Source organism: Gallus gallus, chromosome 2 (assembly GCF_016699485.2).
Source record: "Gallus gallus isolate bGalGal1 chromosome 2, bGalGal1.mat.broiler.GRCg7b, whole genome shotgun sequence".
NCBI classification, from domain to species: domain Eukaryota; kingdom Metazoa; phylum Chordata; class Aves; order Galliformes; family Phasianidae; genus Gallus; species Gallus gallus.
The window spans coordinates 30,803,318-30,818,627 of NC_052533.1; the positions used below are offsets into that span (position 1 = coordinate 30,803,318).

General features: G+C 38.4%; 1 protein-coding gene across 40 annotated transcripts in view; it reads right to left on the reverse strand.

Annotated features, from left to right (window-relative positions):
• Window positions 1-380: 380 nt before the first annotated feature.
• The window catches only part of FAM126A (family with sequence similarity 126 member A), a 37,609-nt gene continuing 22,679 nt past the window's right edge, over window positions 381-15,310 (reverse strand). For 27 of the 40 annotated variants that reach the window (XM_015281436.4, XM_046922608.1, XM_046922624.1 and 24 more), the window contains 9 exons: window positions 14,705-14,884; window positions 13,733-13,813; window positions 13,222-13,337; window positions 12,818-12,913; window positions 11,587-11,703; window positions 10,758-10,845; window positions 9,483-9,642; window positions 3,873-3,887; window positions 381-2,745 (listed from right to left, as the gene is read on the reverse strand). In XM_015281436.4, the coding sequence (XP_015136922.1) occupies window positions 2,189-2,745; window positions 3,873-3,887; window positions 9,483-9,642; window positions 10,758-10,845; window positions 11,587-11,703; window positions 12,818-12,913; window positions 13,222-13,337; window positions 13,733-13,813; window positions 14,705-14,884 (1,410 nt within the window). In that variant the 3' untranslated portion in view covers window positions 381-2,188. Of the gene's footprint in view, window positions 2,746-3,592; window positions 3,888-6,310; window positions 8,810-9,482; window positions 9,643-10,757; window positions 10,846-11,586; window positions 11,704-12,817; window positions 12,914-13,221; window positions 13,338-13,732; window positions 13,814-14,704; window positions 14,885-15,039; window positions 15,135-15,310 lie in introns of those variants that run through there. The other 13 variants (NM_001030983.3, XM_046922670.1, XM_046922673.1 and 10 more) reach the window with 5 other exon arrangements.

The following is a 15,310-nucleotide window of genomic DNA, read 5'->3' on the forward strand; positions in this document are numbered from 1 at the left end:
TTTTATCCCCCTATTCTAGCTTTTATTTCCATTTTAGTTACAGTGTTTCCGTGGTGTTGTTAAATACGACCCCACGAGAGCAAATCAGGTGGCAGCTGTGAGTTCTGCAGGTTATTTTTCATCATGTCCAACACAAAGGGTGAGGAAAGGAAGAACGCTACACTCAGTACGTCTTGTGCAGTTTGCCAGCTGCCTGAAAAACCCTTCTATTGCCTCTTGTTACACTTACATTAGTCCAGATATATTGGTCAACCTGAAACAAATGCATTAGCATTGAATGTGTATTTCAACAAAGACTGGAGGGGGGGGGAGGGGGAGAACAACACAGTAACAACAACAAAGGGAAATTTTCTGTCATATTAAGTATTTACAAAAGCATATAATTTCAAAAACTACCAGTTTATTTTACTGGCCAAAGTATTAAACACTAAACAAGACAAGTCTGTAGTTTGTACAATAGGAATGTAAATCATCGTGTACAGTTCAGAAGACATTTCACTGTGAGAAGGTGAAATACTACATTGCTAAAACAAAACAGTGTCATTCAACAGACTGAAGAATATGAGAAAGTGTGGCACATTCACCTACACTCAGACTCAGCTGAAGACAAACACCCATAGACTGCTGCAGCTACTTTGCTGAGTTGAAGGAATATTATGTAACATACACAATGAGTTTGTTGTCTTAAAAGTAGAATCATACAACCAACCCCATATCAACTACGTCTTCTCATCTCTTTTCATTAGTTAATCAACTATAAACCTGAATGACTTTAGCTGCTTAAATGTTACTTGTGCTTCAGTTTAAGTTAAAAAGGGACACCGACGTTCATCTCTAAGCAGATCAGAAAGTCTGCCAGAATGTGCATGTTAGGGCTTAGGTCTGTTCTGAGGCCCTTCTATATCCTTGACCACAAAGGATCGCTAGCTGCAGAAATCAGGACTGCTGGGAACGACCAGCCATTAGATCCTCACCCCGATTCCACGTGCACAATGATTTGCTGCCTATCAGATCATCACTGCCACTGATTTTTCGCTTCTCCAAATTTCCACATAAACAGTTTTAATGTTTATTTTTAATTAAAGCCTGAAGCTTATAGAAATGGGTATCAAACAAGGTCACCACTCAGGCCAGGTAACTTAGAACGTGTCACACTTTGACAGTTTCTAACTAGAAAAATAATAGATACAAAACACTAGCAATTACGTTGCTAGTTCTATTTACATTGTAATTTCCCTTTGTGCTTGCAAGTTTCCAAAAGTACACATCCTTTGGTACTATTAGGCTCAAGTAACAAGTTCACGTTAAATGCAGTTACGCTCCTGAATTGTTTGATTCAGTGCAAAGGGTTCATACCTTATTTTCTACATGATACCTCTACAGAAGCACACCTCCTCCTCATAAATCATACAAATACTGATGACAGCAACTTTTCCATGGGAAGTTTTGTGCTCAACATTTAAGAAACTGAAAGGAATACAGAGTCAGTCACACTTGTCTGAAAAGTGACCATTAGAGTCGGTGATAAGAACTGCCACCCACAAGTACTGCTACCTTCTAACATTTGGCCCAGTTTCAAAGATTTATATATAAAAAAATGCATTTACAGAAGTATGAACACTGCAGTGTATACTAACAAAAACCACCATAACATCAAACTCCAACTGATGCTTCTATTTTTAACCTTACATATAAGAATACCTTCCTCACAACTTACAGAAGAGCCCTTACATTCTTACAATGCCATTCCAAAATGTTATTATACTCATGCTGCAAGGCTCCTCTTAAAAGAGATACTTGCAGTTTTATGTACACTAAGTAGTAGTAGTGAATAGTAGAATCTGGGATAGAGGATCTCTCCGTTCCCATATAGTGCATTTGTAAAGAGCCAGACATCTTGGTCAGTAGCTAAACAAACAATATTTGTTAATTTGGTAAAGACGTAAACTTTGCATGAAGTCATAAACAATTGGAGGATAAATGCAGGAAGTCAAAGAGCAACTTTCCAACCTATTAGAAGCCGATGCAGGATAATTAGAACTCTATTTACCACTACTGCCAAATGTGGGCAGAATAAGACTTTACAGGTTTGAGATTTAAGGAAGTAACACAGGACGTATTAAGAGCTTAAGGTACAGTACCAATATCTGCATAAAACCCCATATTTCATTTTGCCAATGTAACGATATCAATCTGTTGACAAAGTTATGCTAATACTAGGAGGTCGCTGTTGATTAGGTTGTTTGCTTAATACTGGGAGGTCTGTTCTTTCTGTTCCATAGATAAGTTTTTCCTCCTGGAGACTGCAAGCTGAGAACCTATTTGCCTCTGTACCAGATACACCTCCACGATTATTCGCAACTGTGACACCACTGACCTGTTCAAAGGATTTACTAAACACAGTCGTGGTAGTTCTGGCCAAACTATGGCTACCAGGTTTAGGCAGGGACTGGCTTGTTGTCAGTGTCAGCCTCTTCAGAGAGACAAGCTCTAGGTTCTCACTCAGGGCTCTCTGAGTTTGCTTTCGTGACAAGTGTTCTCTGCAGGTTTCTCCTTCTTTTTCTCTTCCTGCAGCTTTGCTTCCTCCAGATCTTCGTTGGCTCTTCCCTAAAAGGTTCTTACTGCTCGTGTTGCTGCTGTTAGATAAGGCAGACTGACTTGTGCTAGAAGCAGCCCTAGAGTAAAACCCTTCATCAGTTTCAGATACTTCTATCAGTTCTTCTTCGATTCCTAAATCTGCATTTCCTGTGTGGTAGAAAAAAGAAAAAAAATAATGAACATTTGCCTTTCTCCCATCTATGGACTTTATGCATTACTAGACTTTGATATTTACAAGCGTGAAGCCATAAAGCAACAGCACAGAGAACAGAAGACAGAAACTTACCTACTACGTTTTGTAATCAAGAATCATTAGGATACAAAATTCCAGCAAATAATGCTGCATTAACTAGATCAAAAAGCATGCCTACAATTTCATTCTGTAGTGATTTCAATTTAAAAAAAATGCAGTATTGTTAATTCATGCAGATTAGAAACAGATTAGAAGATACCACACAGAAGTGCAAATCTCATTTTGAGCAAGTGCTCCAATACAAGTTTTTGCAAAGCTCATTAATTATAAGTGATCTGTGATCAATGTCCCAGAAAACCCAGTATGGCAGCTCTTCATTCAGCAACCCAAGAGTGCTTTAGTACTGAAAGGTCACCTTCTGCACTACAGGTCTCATGGCATGAGTTGGAAACTCATCCACAATGGAACGTGAGATCTCCAGTATACCACAACAAGTGGAATTTGGAATATTTTAGGTATACAGGGAGACAATTTTCACTTTCATTTCGATTGATTCTTCGTAATATTCATCACTGGATTTTGTAAATCCAACAAATATGCTTAGGAGATTCAAGGAAATGTTGAGTCTCATAGCGTACGGTCTCCAGATTAGATATATCTGCTTGTAAGTACGTTGTCATTGTCCACGGCACAGACAAAGCTGTGTGCAGTACATGCATTTGTGTTATTACACATGCAATATATTAACTGCATACTTCAATTCTTCAAACATGCAGCAGTGATCCTTTCAATCAGCGGTACCTTAGAGTGCAGCTACAAGTGGTCTGCTAAAACTGCACTCTGCCAGATGAGTTTATTCCATCCTCCATCATTTTTCTTACAGATTTTTGCCTCCTGATTTCTGGCATGCATTTGCTGTCAGTTCTAGGATCTGTAGCTGTTTCCTGTACTCCCTGTATATGCTGAGCATCATTCTCTGCTAGTGCTCTGCTCTTTTCCCCATTCCCGGTTTTCTCTCCAGACACATTTGTGACACTAATCTCAGGTATGACAAAGTTGCCCATTTCAGTAGCATCATTACCATTCTCTGCTTGTTCTAGAATTAAAGATGGATAAGGACAAAAAAAGACAAAAAATGATGTCTGAAACAAAACATGGAACAAAAAAACAATAGAAACAGATGATTAAAGCATTATGAATTAAAGCAGATGTTCACACGTTAACCTCTTGTTAATCAGCAATATTAGTGAGTATGAAATTCTCTTCTTGAATAGTGAGAGTCCATCTTCCAATGATCATCCCTCACCCACATACCGGGAAGCCCCCAGCTCAACCTTTCAGTTTTGAAACGCTATTTTGGCTGGAGGAGATCCTCCCTCTGTCCCCACCCTGGGGATCCCTGTGCAGGCACAGTGCACTCCCAGGCAGCATGCTGCAGCCCTTGGCTCTCTGCTAACACCACTGCCGTCTGCACTCATCACACGAGAAGTTGGTCCCAGACACAGAAAGATATTCTGACAGGGATGGACATCACCATCCCTCAATGGAGAAGCTATCCCTCCTTTTACCTGTCAGCATTTGTTAACATGATTCTTTCTAACTGACTAGTCAGCCGCTGATGAAAGTCTCCATTTAACAAGTTGTGCTAGCCAATGGAAATGGAATAGCTGCTGTTGTTAGCCACTGGTTTCCTGAGATTTGTCGAGAAACAAATTAAAAGCTGCAATCATCCTCCCTTCTAAGAGGTCGTCCCTTCCACAGAGTTCTTTTATCATCAGTAACACAGTAACAGTTGCAAGGGAGCGCTGTGAAGGGCGGCTATATTAGAACACCATTACATACAGCACTTTCTCTAGAAACAAAGGAGCAGAAAGTTAGTGAGGAGACCACTCACTGGCTTCAATGGCCTCATTACTTAGGGGTGGGGTAGCTGTGCATCTCCTACAGCAAATATCCAGACCTGTTCCTCTTCCCCTGTCAGTGCCACTGGAGGCACCTTACTTCAGCAGAGCCATTTCCCAGGGTCCACTGACCTCCACGTGCAAAAGTCTATTCTAGAAATTTCATTTACAGCTGAGAAATCAGGCTGAGGAGAGGGCAGAATGGAGCTTGCAGTCAGTCCCTCCTCCACAAGGAGCAGAAAGCCATTAACAAAGAGCTGCTCCAGAGAAAGGAGATTCAGAATGCCCCAAATCCACCGCACAGCAGAGACTGGAGGAAGAGAGGAAGAACTTCCTACATCACGTGTTTGGTGATAATAGCAATAATTCATTGTTGTGGTTTAGTGACGTGCATTTCTAAATGTAATATCCTTATATTGTGTATTAACACTTTACCCATCGCTGCTGCATTCCCACAGCCATGTAAGCACTCGGTAATGAACTGAAAAAAATAGGTCTGAGCATAATCATGTTTAATCTCTTAGTTAAGTTCTCTTAACTACTTTCTGATTAAGGGGAATAAACCTTTCTGAGTTTAACACTGAACTACAGGAGGAAGTTAATGAAAAATAGGCTGTTAACACAACAGTACCTACTGTCCTGTGGCAGCAATAAGGCTACACGATCCATATCCCCTACAGCAGCACTCCATCCTTCTCCCTTAATTATTTATACGTACATATATATTTAAGAACACCTGAAACAAACCTTCACTCCATAGTATTTGGCTTTTGAAGATAATAACTGCTTCAAGCCGGACAACACTGTAGGTCTATCCTTTGAAAAAGAGATATCAATATCCCATGCATAAGGCAACGTGGCAAAAGAGAAACAAAGTGCAAAACTGACTAAACTGGTTGTATAGACAAAACTGAACAGTTACACTGATTTGAAAGCTAATATAGATATGCTGTAGCATTGGTAGGAAAACACATTTGGAGTTATGTTTTCTGAAGGTTTTGAGCAGTACAACCAACCTTAGCATTTGCATTTCACAATTGCCAGCTGCTAAGGACTAATAAAAATGATTTCAACTACAGTCCACCTTACAGCGACAATTGCCTCTATCACTGACCTCTTGCATAAGTAAACTGCCCACTTGGACTGCAACTCAGTTTTAACCACCACAGGCTTGAGCTGTGTTTCCTGCATAACATCAGCATTTTGAATTACTCACAGGAGTATCAAGCTCCTCTCACCCCAAATCAGCATTCATTCCAGAACCCCCTCCCCCAAAAAAGTTGTAACTATTTCAGGTATTAATACTGTTTCAAAATAAATAAAGAGAAATTCTCTCCACAGAGATTCAAAGACTGATGTTTCTCCTACACTTTGTGCACAACCTCAAAGTCAATTCTTGTAGTGGGAAAAATTAGCTTGACTTGATTCTCTAGTCAACATCTCAGCTTTTGTTATATATTCCACTGTCATCTGCTCAGCTCCACTTACTCAGGCTGTCCCATCAGAGTGTGCCTTACATGCACACAAGTTTTTCCCACCAGCTCTTTGTGGGGAAGTTGGAGAGATCTCAGATTTAGATTACTAAGGAAAGCATTGCTAGCAGATACCTTTTTTTTTCCCCTTAGCTTCTGTAAATAACATTTAAGTGTTCATAAGGTACATACACTGCATGATTTCTGCTTGGCCTCTACTTGTGAATGGAAACATGGATGCCACTTGAAGTGTTTTTTTAAGGCACTAAGGCATGAAAAACTAACATTAGATCAAATCCCCTTTAAGCTGTATGATTCAAGTCAAGCCAACCCAATTCAGTAGCTCTAAGTAATCTGTTGGTAAATGGTAGCTAATATCAATTAGCTTTAAATCCTATTCACATATGAGTAACAGGTCCATTTTGCAAATGACTTTCATACATAGTACCACTATCAGAAGCCCAAATCGAGGATACCAACTTGACTTAAAAAAAAAAAGTCCTTCTGAGTAACAAGAATTACAATCTTGTTAAGTATCACAATAATTAAAAAAATTAATAATAAATAAATAGTTTAAAAATTAAGTTGATCTTTCCTCAAAGGAGACTTCAATCTACAGTTCTAACAGAAACCAGCAAGATGTAGTGTCCCAAAACCTCAGAAGTGAACTGTTATTTTTAATAAAACAATAGTAAAAACAACCCACATGCTTCTCAATCGGAAAGGTGATCAGCTGAGATTCTTTTGTTTTTCATTCTATGCAAATAGACAGATCTAAAATTGCTGCCCTTGCAGCCCAGGGGATATTTCACTTTGTGAGTTCTCACGGTCCATATAATGCATAAGAAACCACCTCTCAGCTGCCTCCTCTAGCTCCCTAATCTATTTGTGTAACTCATTTTGTATTGAAATACAAAGATAAAGTCTCTGAATTGATTCTTTCCTTCTCTCTGTGGCAGAGAGCAGCGGGTCAGGAGGTACAAGGGTTGTCGGCCTATTTCTACCAGCTCCACTATGCATTTTAATTCAAACAAGCATCTGTAAGCATGAGCCTCATTATTCTTTCTGTACACCTACCCTGAAGATCTATTCCACGTCTTTCACTGGGGACTGTGGGACACTGAATTTTATGAGGAATTGTGAAATCTGGAGACCTTTCATTCTGATTCTAAAGGCTTTTGTTCCAGTCATAAACAACAGGATTGTTTCATTTTGTTTTAGAATTTTCTAATGAAGTTGTTGAGTAGCCCAGCTCAAGAGCTACATACTTGAAACACTTGTCATTTAAACCAAAAAGATCTTGCTGATCAGTCAGAAATACAGTAGACTCAGTTTTGGCCTTTAATCTAACATTTACATAGCCTTCAAATTTCCAACTACTGCCACAACCAGCTATACAAGCTTTTTTCCTTCTCTGTAACTAATACAGACTATTTTCTTCCTCTTCTTTAAATCTTGTACCACTAGACCAATACGAAGCGTTTTCAATAACCCAAACAGGATGATGACGAGTTTGTTAGTGGAAGTCCTTGGTGTTCCTTGATTTTCAGACCTTGTCCTAATTACTCACTACTTCTCACTTCTGTCGTACTAACTAGATTATCACTATCTTTTCCTGCTCTCTCTTTCCCCCATCTCTACAAACCCTATTTATATTATTTCCCTTCCACCTTACTGTTATCAGTTACAGTGAACCTGTCACACCCCCATTGGTTCTTGACCTTCTCTCAGTATTGGCCCTCCAAGAAGGAATACTTGCAAAAACTTTCAGATTCAGATTGTATTTGCTGAAAAAGTTGGATTCCCGTTAGGATACTTTTATATTTCGTTTTCTTCTGTAAATGCAAGAGCAAAGGAAACTTTGTTTTAATACTTCCAATTCTTCTGAATGAGCGAATACTCAGTACCCCAGATCTGCATTCCCACCTACCACTTGAAAATAACAGCAAAACTGCCAAGCTTTAGAGGACATATCTGCATCTAGAAACCATTATACAGTTTCCTGACACCAGGTCAATAATCCCTCCTAAAAAATTTTAAGCCGGAAGAAAGGAAAACAAACAGTAAAGGCTAAAACATTCCTTAGCTGTCTTGAAATTTCAGAACTGGCTTATACTCTTACTACTGAACCACACTCTTATCAAAGACATGAATGCTCTGCTCCTCATCTTTGCCTAACAGTTTAAGTTAATAAACGAAGCATCTTATTTAAATGAAAAGAACTTTAAGTATTTTAACTTCCTTTGCCCTTTCTCACATTCAAAAGCTTACTACTGGAACTAACACCAGCACATATCATTACTGTTCAGAAATCCTTATTGTTATCTTTTAGTCTTCTTTTACCAGAATATTTATAATCTCCAACAGTTACCTGCAATATCCCCGTGTGATGCATGGGTTTTTTTTAATAATACAGATCTTTGCAATAATTTTTTTTGAACTGAGCTGTCCATATACTACAAAAAAAGTTCATATAGCATACATCATATAGAAATCGTTATGATACTGTTTTAAAGTCTTTATTTAGCCTATTGAAAGAACACTTGTCTACACTCACTCCTCCCTTTCATCAGAATTACAAACACAGCACAGCACGCCACTGGAAGTTTTGATCTCTTGTTCAGCAGCTCTTCCCCCACCTGAATCTGGTAGAGAAAGTGGAATACATTGATTGTCCTTCTGCAGTATATTCAGCACCATTTTTTTCTACTCCTCAGCACTGTGTTTCACCTCGTTGAAGCCCTTATACTAGTTTGCCCCAGAAGGAATAATTTACCCCTCTAGCCCTAAATATTATTTTTATTTAAATAACTTAAAACAAATGAGGCTCTGTGGCATATTTATCAAATATTTGCTTTGCTTCAGGTATCACAGACCACTTTTCAGAGGAGAACAGGAGCATAGATCTCCTTAAAGAATCAAAAACATTGTATAGCAGCCTTTAACAAAAAGGCGTTTCATTAAAAGAAAAAAAACAGGATTGGGGAAATAAATATAGAATACACTTTCTGATCCACTAACATTCTCATTTACCAGTTATAAAACCTCCAAGCTACCAGCCACTTGCTTATCATCAGGAACAGAATAGTACCAATGTCCAACTGTGACATATTTCATCTCATATATAGCATCCTCGCACTGTTCCAGACCCACATTAATGAAGTTTAAGAGAAATCATATACTTTTAAGAATAAATGTACAGTGTCAGTTCACTAAAGGTATTCTCATTAACAGTGACAATGCACAAAGACAAAACCCTCAATATTATTTTAAACAGGTGTAAGAAACTAAGAAATCATTGTAAATTGTGCCTCTTACCATGTCTTTTCCATCTGTGCCCTCGGATAGACATGCTAGTTACAGCATTTCTTGATATCCTGGATGAAGTTGGTGTAATTTCAACCTGAATGCATTTTGTACCTTCTTTACTAGACTTCATGGCACCCTGAGGCAGTGAGGCTTTTATTGCATTAGCAACCTAGAGCAAGGAAAAATGCAGTTAAGGCTTGTATCAGGAACGGTGTGGTGAGCAGGACTAGGGAAGTAATCCTGCCCCTACACTCAGCACTGGTGAGGCCTCACCTCAAGTACTGTGTTCAGTTTTGGGCACCTCAGTACAGAAAGGACATTGAGGTGCTGGAGCAGGTCCAAAGAAGGGCAACAATGCTTGTGAAGGGCTTGGAAAATATGCCCTACGAGGAGCGACTGAAGGAACTGGGGCTGTTCAGTCTGGGGAAGAGGAGGCCGAGGGAAGACCTTATTGCTCTCTTCCAATACCCAAAAGATGCTTAAAGCGAGAGCGGGGCTGGGCTCTTCTCACTACTGACAGGATGAGAGGAAATGGCCTCAAGTTGTGTCAGGGGAGCTTCAGGTTGGATATCATGGAAATCTTTACAGAAAGGGCTGTAAAGCACTGGAATAGGCTCTCCAGGGGGGTGGTTGAGTCACCATCCCTGAATGCGTTTAAAAACCATTTGGATGTGGTACTCAGAGACATGATTTAGCAGAAGGTTGTTAGAGTTAGGGTAGTATGGTTGGGTTGCAGTTGGACTTGATGATCTTTAAGGCCTTTTCCAACCTGAGCAATTCTACAATGCTATGAAGTTTTTAACATGAAGGTTGAAATTTTAGAAAATAATAATGTCACAGCGGCCTTAGTAGTCCATGAAGGTTACGGCATACAACTCCAATTTAAAGTCAAGTAAGCACACTAGCACTTTGCACAAGTTATAAAGAATGTGTGGTGCAATTAGCTTTTAGAATTAATTTGTATTTAAGACCTGTCACTATTTAAAACAGAGTCTTCAATTTAATGATATGGCTATTACTTAACACTAATTTCAGAGTGCTTCTGCGCTATCATTACACTTTCAAGTCTTAGAAGTGTTCTACAGTAAATCACTTATTCACTTGGGGAGATGATAAAATAACTAAGTATACTGAAAATGTGTGTATATATCCTTACAGATCTAGCTATTCACACAAGCACAGGCACATAGACCTCACAAGATTTAGGTTACTCACGTGATGCTCACAGGAAGTATTTACTGAACTAAAAGCTCTACTTAAAAAATGTTGGACTACATCACCTACCAGCAGAGGTTCTGGATACAGTTCCAGCTGTGCTCTATACAAAACATCATCCATAGCCTTACGAGCCAGATCCCATTCTCCATTATAACTGCAAAAGTTAAATATATACATAATAGTAAGCACCTGTATGAATGGATGAACCTTCTTGGTCATGACTTTCAAGAAATTAGTGTCCCTTGGGAGCTCAACTGAGAGTTAAACTACTTGGGCTTATTACCAGTAAGCCTGCTACTTAAAAATTTTGTTCTGAATTAGTGTATATGGAGGCACTAGTTTTATTTTCATTGACCACTCCGAGCAGTTTAAAAGTGACATTGCTAGTTATTGATCAGCTAGTAATGAAATATTCTGAAATTCCAACAGGATGGTTTTAATATTAAACCACCGTTTGAGTATTCCTGATACTAGCCTCTGATTATTTCAGTTAATGAAAGAGCTTTACACATCAACACACTATCAAAGGGTGGATGACATTCAATATTTTAGAGAAAGAATGCTAAGACCTTTTTCCTTAACTAGATTGATGTCAAAAATGTGGACAGCAGACAAAAGCTGGGAAAGGTTTTTCAGGTATTTTTTCACACCATCAGTTATGACTATTAAGTGTTATTCTAGCCTTCATTCCCCAGTATCACACAGGTAATGTAATCTAACAAGTTAGTGAACTGTGTTCTAATCCTGAAGTCTTTATTGCTACACACAGCATCTTTCCATTTGAAAATAAAACACTCCAAAGGTTGCATGCCGAAATGAACATATAAATTAAGCTGGTATTTCTTTTTTCAAGTGAATGTTTAAAAAACAAAAACAAAAAAACACTCTCACTTACAAGGCATAATAAATCCCTGTGAGCATTTGCACCATGAATTCAGATGAAACTGGAATCCTGCTGTTTACTCCCTTATACTTTCTCACTTGCTGGCGAGGATATCCGCAGACACAAATTCTAAAGAAATAATGCATTTGTCACTAATAAATAATGAAGAATCACCTTTGTATAGAACACCACTAAAATAGATGTTTGGTGTGTGTTTTAACAGCAGCAGACTCAATGACAGTGTTCATCAAGAACTGAGTGCTAAAGCAGACTATTTCTCTTTATGGAAGAAGGGTATGCCCTCTACTGGCGGAGTTCAAATCCTTCGAAATAGAGATACCCTAGATGACAACTTTACGTTTATACCACAGTTGAACACTGAAAACAGCCATTAAAGTCATTCTCAATTAAAAGCATTTACTGCAGAGTAGACAAAAATGTGCTAAGACTAATTCAAAACAGAACAAAACAGGAAAAAACAAGCACTCATTACTCATTTGTTTTTGTGGATGTTTCTGTTTGTTTACTTGTATGAAGAATCTAGAACCTCAGAGCTACTACTGTTAAAAAGCTGCTCTAGGTTGATTTCTGGGTCTCTCTCCTCAGTTGCCTGAGTTAACAAGAACATTCTAATTTCCTTCAGTCAATGTCATCTTCCAAAATTCTGGAGCAACAAGTTCACTACCAGTTCCTCCTCTTTAGGGAAAAAAAAAAGAGAGGGAGAGAGGAAAAAAGAATGCCTCAGCTTTGTCTTTTTAGTTGTTGTTGTTGTTATACCAGATTTAGGGAATATCCAAAACATCTCTAGGAATGAGCATATTTCTACTTTTAGTATCTACTATATTTTTCAGTTGAGTTTCAACTTGTACAGCATCCAAATGCTTAATTAGCATGCAATGCAAAGTCAACCAAGATTTTAGAAAACACTTCTGATTTGGATAAAACACGTAGAACTACTTCAATAAAAACATAGTTTCTTGGATTTGACTTCTTTCTCCAGTTTACAGCACTGCTTATAAACCACGTCATTGTTTCTCCAGTTTTGAGATCTCAGTCCACAGCTAATTAAGAGATACTTTATGATAAGTGATGCAGCTATAAATACTTTAAAAAAAAAAAAATCAAGTTTACAAGCAACTTTGGGGAATGAAAGGATTTTTTTTGTTGTTATTGTTTGCTAAGTTCAAACAAATGACATTTCAACTTGATACCATTTCAAGTATAATCAGCCTACAGAAGTTACCTTGAGCAAATCTGACACAATGACTGAAGAGAAATGGCAGGCATGTAGCTTAAGGCAGCGTTGTAGCAGAGCAGAAGGAAAGTCAACACTTCAAACCTGGAGTTTACAGAAAACATCAGATTATATTAGCAATTTTACATTTTTAACAAGTAAAACTGCTTTACAGAAATATTTGCAAGGGTTATTTGAACAAACTTGGTTTAATTCAATAAAATTACTGATCAACAACTTGGGACTGCAAGCCTTTCCTTTTCCCATGCATCCTGCATCTAAATTTAACACACATAGAAAAACAGATGAAAGAAAAACCAGCACACACTCATACACTTTTTGTCTATAATTATTAAAAACTCTTACAAGATTCTTTAATGATTATCAAGATAAATCCTATTACACAATTTCACCTGTTCTGTGCTGTCAACATCTCCCTCTGAGGATGAGGTCCACTGTATACAACCCTGGACAAACCATGTTGGGATAAAGCTCCTTCAGTAAGAGCCATGGAGCCAATACTGGAAGGCTACAGGGAAAAAAATATACTTAAAAACACATCCAACCTGAAGTCTTGCTACAATGCAAGTAAAACTAGACAAGAGATCAGCATCATCGTATTTCTACATCATTTTTATCTGAACGCCTAGATACCTTAGAGAGAAATCACTTTACAGCAGGTAAAATATAAAGTTTCAGAACAGGAAAAAATACAGTTGGTACATGCATATCACTGAGTCATGAATACTGAGTCTTCAAAAGGCCCCAAAGACCAGTTAGCAGCAATGAGTAGACTGAGAAACGTGTTACTAGGTCATGCAAAAACGCAAAGACTAATTTTCACTTTCATTCTTCACTCACAGGCCCCAGAATCGTACTGCCTTTCACAATCAGTGACAACCTCATGCTGTAAGCGTCACTTACTTCATGATACACTGAAGGTTTGGACAAAGATGGAATCGTGAAACTCAGCACTTTGCTATGTCCCTCTTTGTCAACTATCTCCTGAAAAAGGCAGAAGACAACAAGACACCAAGGGTTATACTGTTCTACAGAAATCAGACAGAAGATACCTTCCCGCAGTATATCACTAGAGTGGTACACTGGCAGGCCTCTTGCATCTGTAAGTTAGCAGAAAGCTGATGAATTGGGCAAACAAACAACAAAAAAGGGACCACATATCACAGAAGAGCACTGAAGTACACTGGATCAAAACTTTCAGCAACAACTTCTGAAGCAGACCTAACCAAAATCACACAGCCTTTAATTTTAAATTTCAGCAGCAGATTTCACTTATCCAAAAGCAGAGATTAGAAAGGAGTTTCAGTAAAGCATCTCCTAGCACAGACTAATTGCATTTTGCCTATAACAGCTAAAACATGATGCTCTTCAAGGTTCCCTCAGAATTCTGTTTTTCAAAGGATTAATTTAACAGCAACCAGTATATTTTCATGCAAAATATACAAGAATTCAAGGTTATTACAAAATGAAAGACTTCTATTTTCTCAAGAGTGAGCAATCTGTTGAACCATCAAGTACTAAGAATGTGTTCAAAGTGCCTTTATGCGTGATCCCTAGTCAAGATGGTCAGAATACCACAGAAAGCATACACAGCAACTTCAAATGTAGCACCTATAAAGGCTCTCCAGCAAAATGCAACTTTAATTGCCATACCAAGAATAAATGAAAGCAAGAACTGAAGAGGAATCCTTTTCAAGTACACATTACAGATTTCCAACTTGAACATAAATTTAAAGAGAGAAAAGTATGACACTCAATCACTTGTTTTCAGTTCTGGAATAAGAGAGTTTATCATTTCCCTATAAACACTTCACAGTATCCCCCCAAAAGGACACTAATATTTTTAGGCCTGAAAAATTAGGTGTAAATACAAACCAAGTTATATACTCCTAGAAGAAGGGCTTCTATACATCCACTGCTCTGCAAATCTCTGCTGGCTGAGACTGCAAGGTAGCACCACATCAGTTCGGGCAGAAACTGCAGTGTGAATCGTAGTAATTGCTCCTCACCACTGCGATAGAACTCAAAGAGCTGATGGCAGACTGGCTCCAGAAGCTGAAATTACAATGAGGTTACAATTGTTAATGAGTAAAAACATTACAAGAAACCGCAACTTCGTGTAGAAACATAACCACTCAGTTGGGGAAAAGCTGATAGATGTTACATGGAAGCTCGTAGGGAGTGATCAGCCTGCTAATTACCCAAGTCACCTTGCAGTTTCAGTCTCCTACGCTTCAGATGATACAAGCAGAGTCTTCCATCACAACAGAAATACTGTTGCAACAGCTCCATCCCTTCCTTCTTCAGCTCACTTCCTCTAGCCTCACACGCTTAAGTAAGCAGAGGATGTTTACTAACGCTGCATCTCATACCACAACCTTGATACATCATCTACATAGAAAAAACAACAGTCCAAAAGGCCTTGTAATTCTAGAGCTCCAACAGTGAACACACAGAAGTCTAAAGATTTTACTCTGTAAC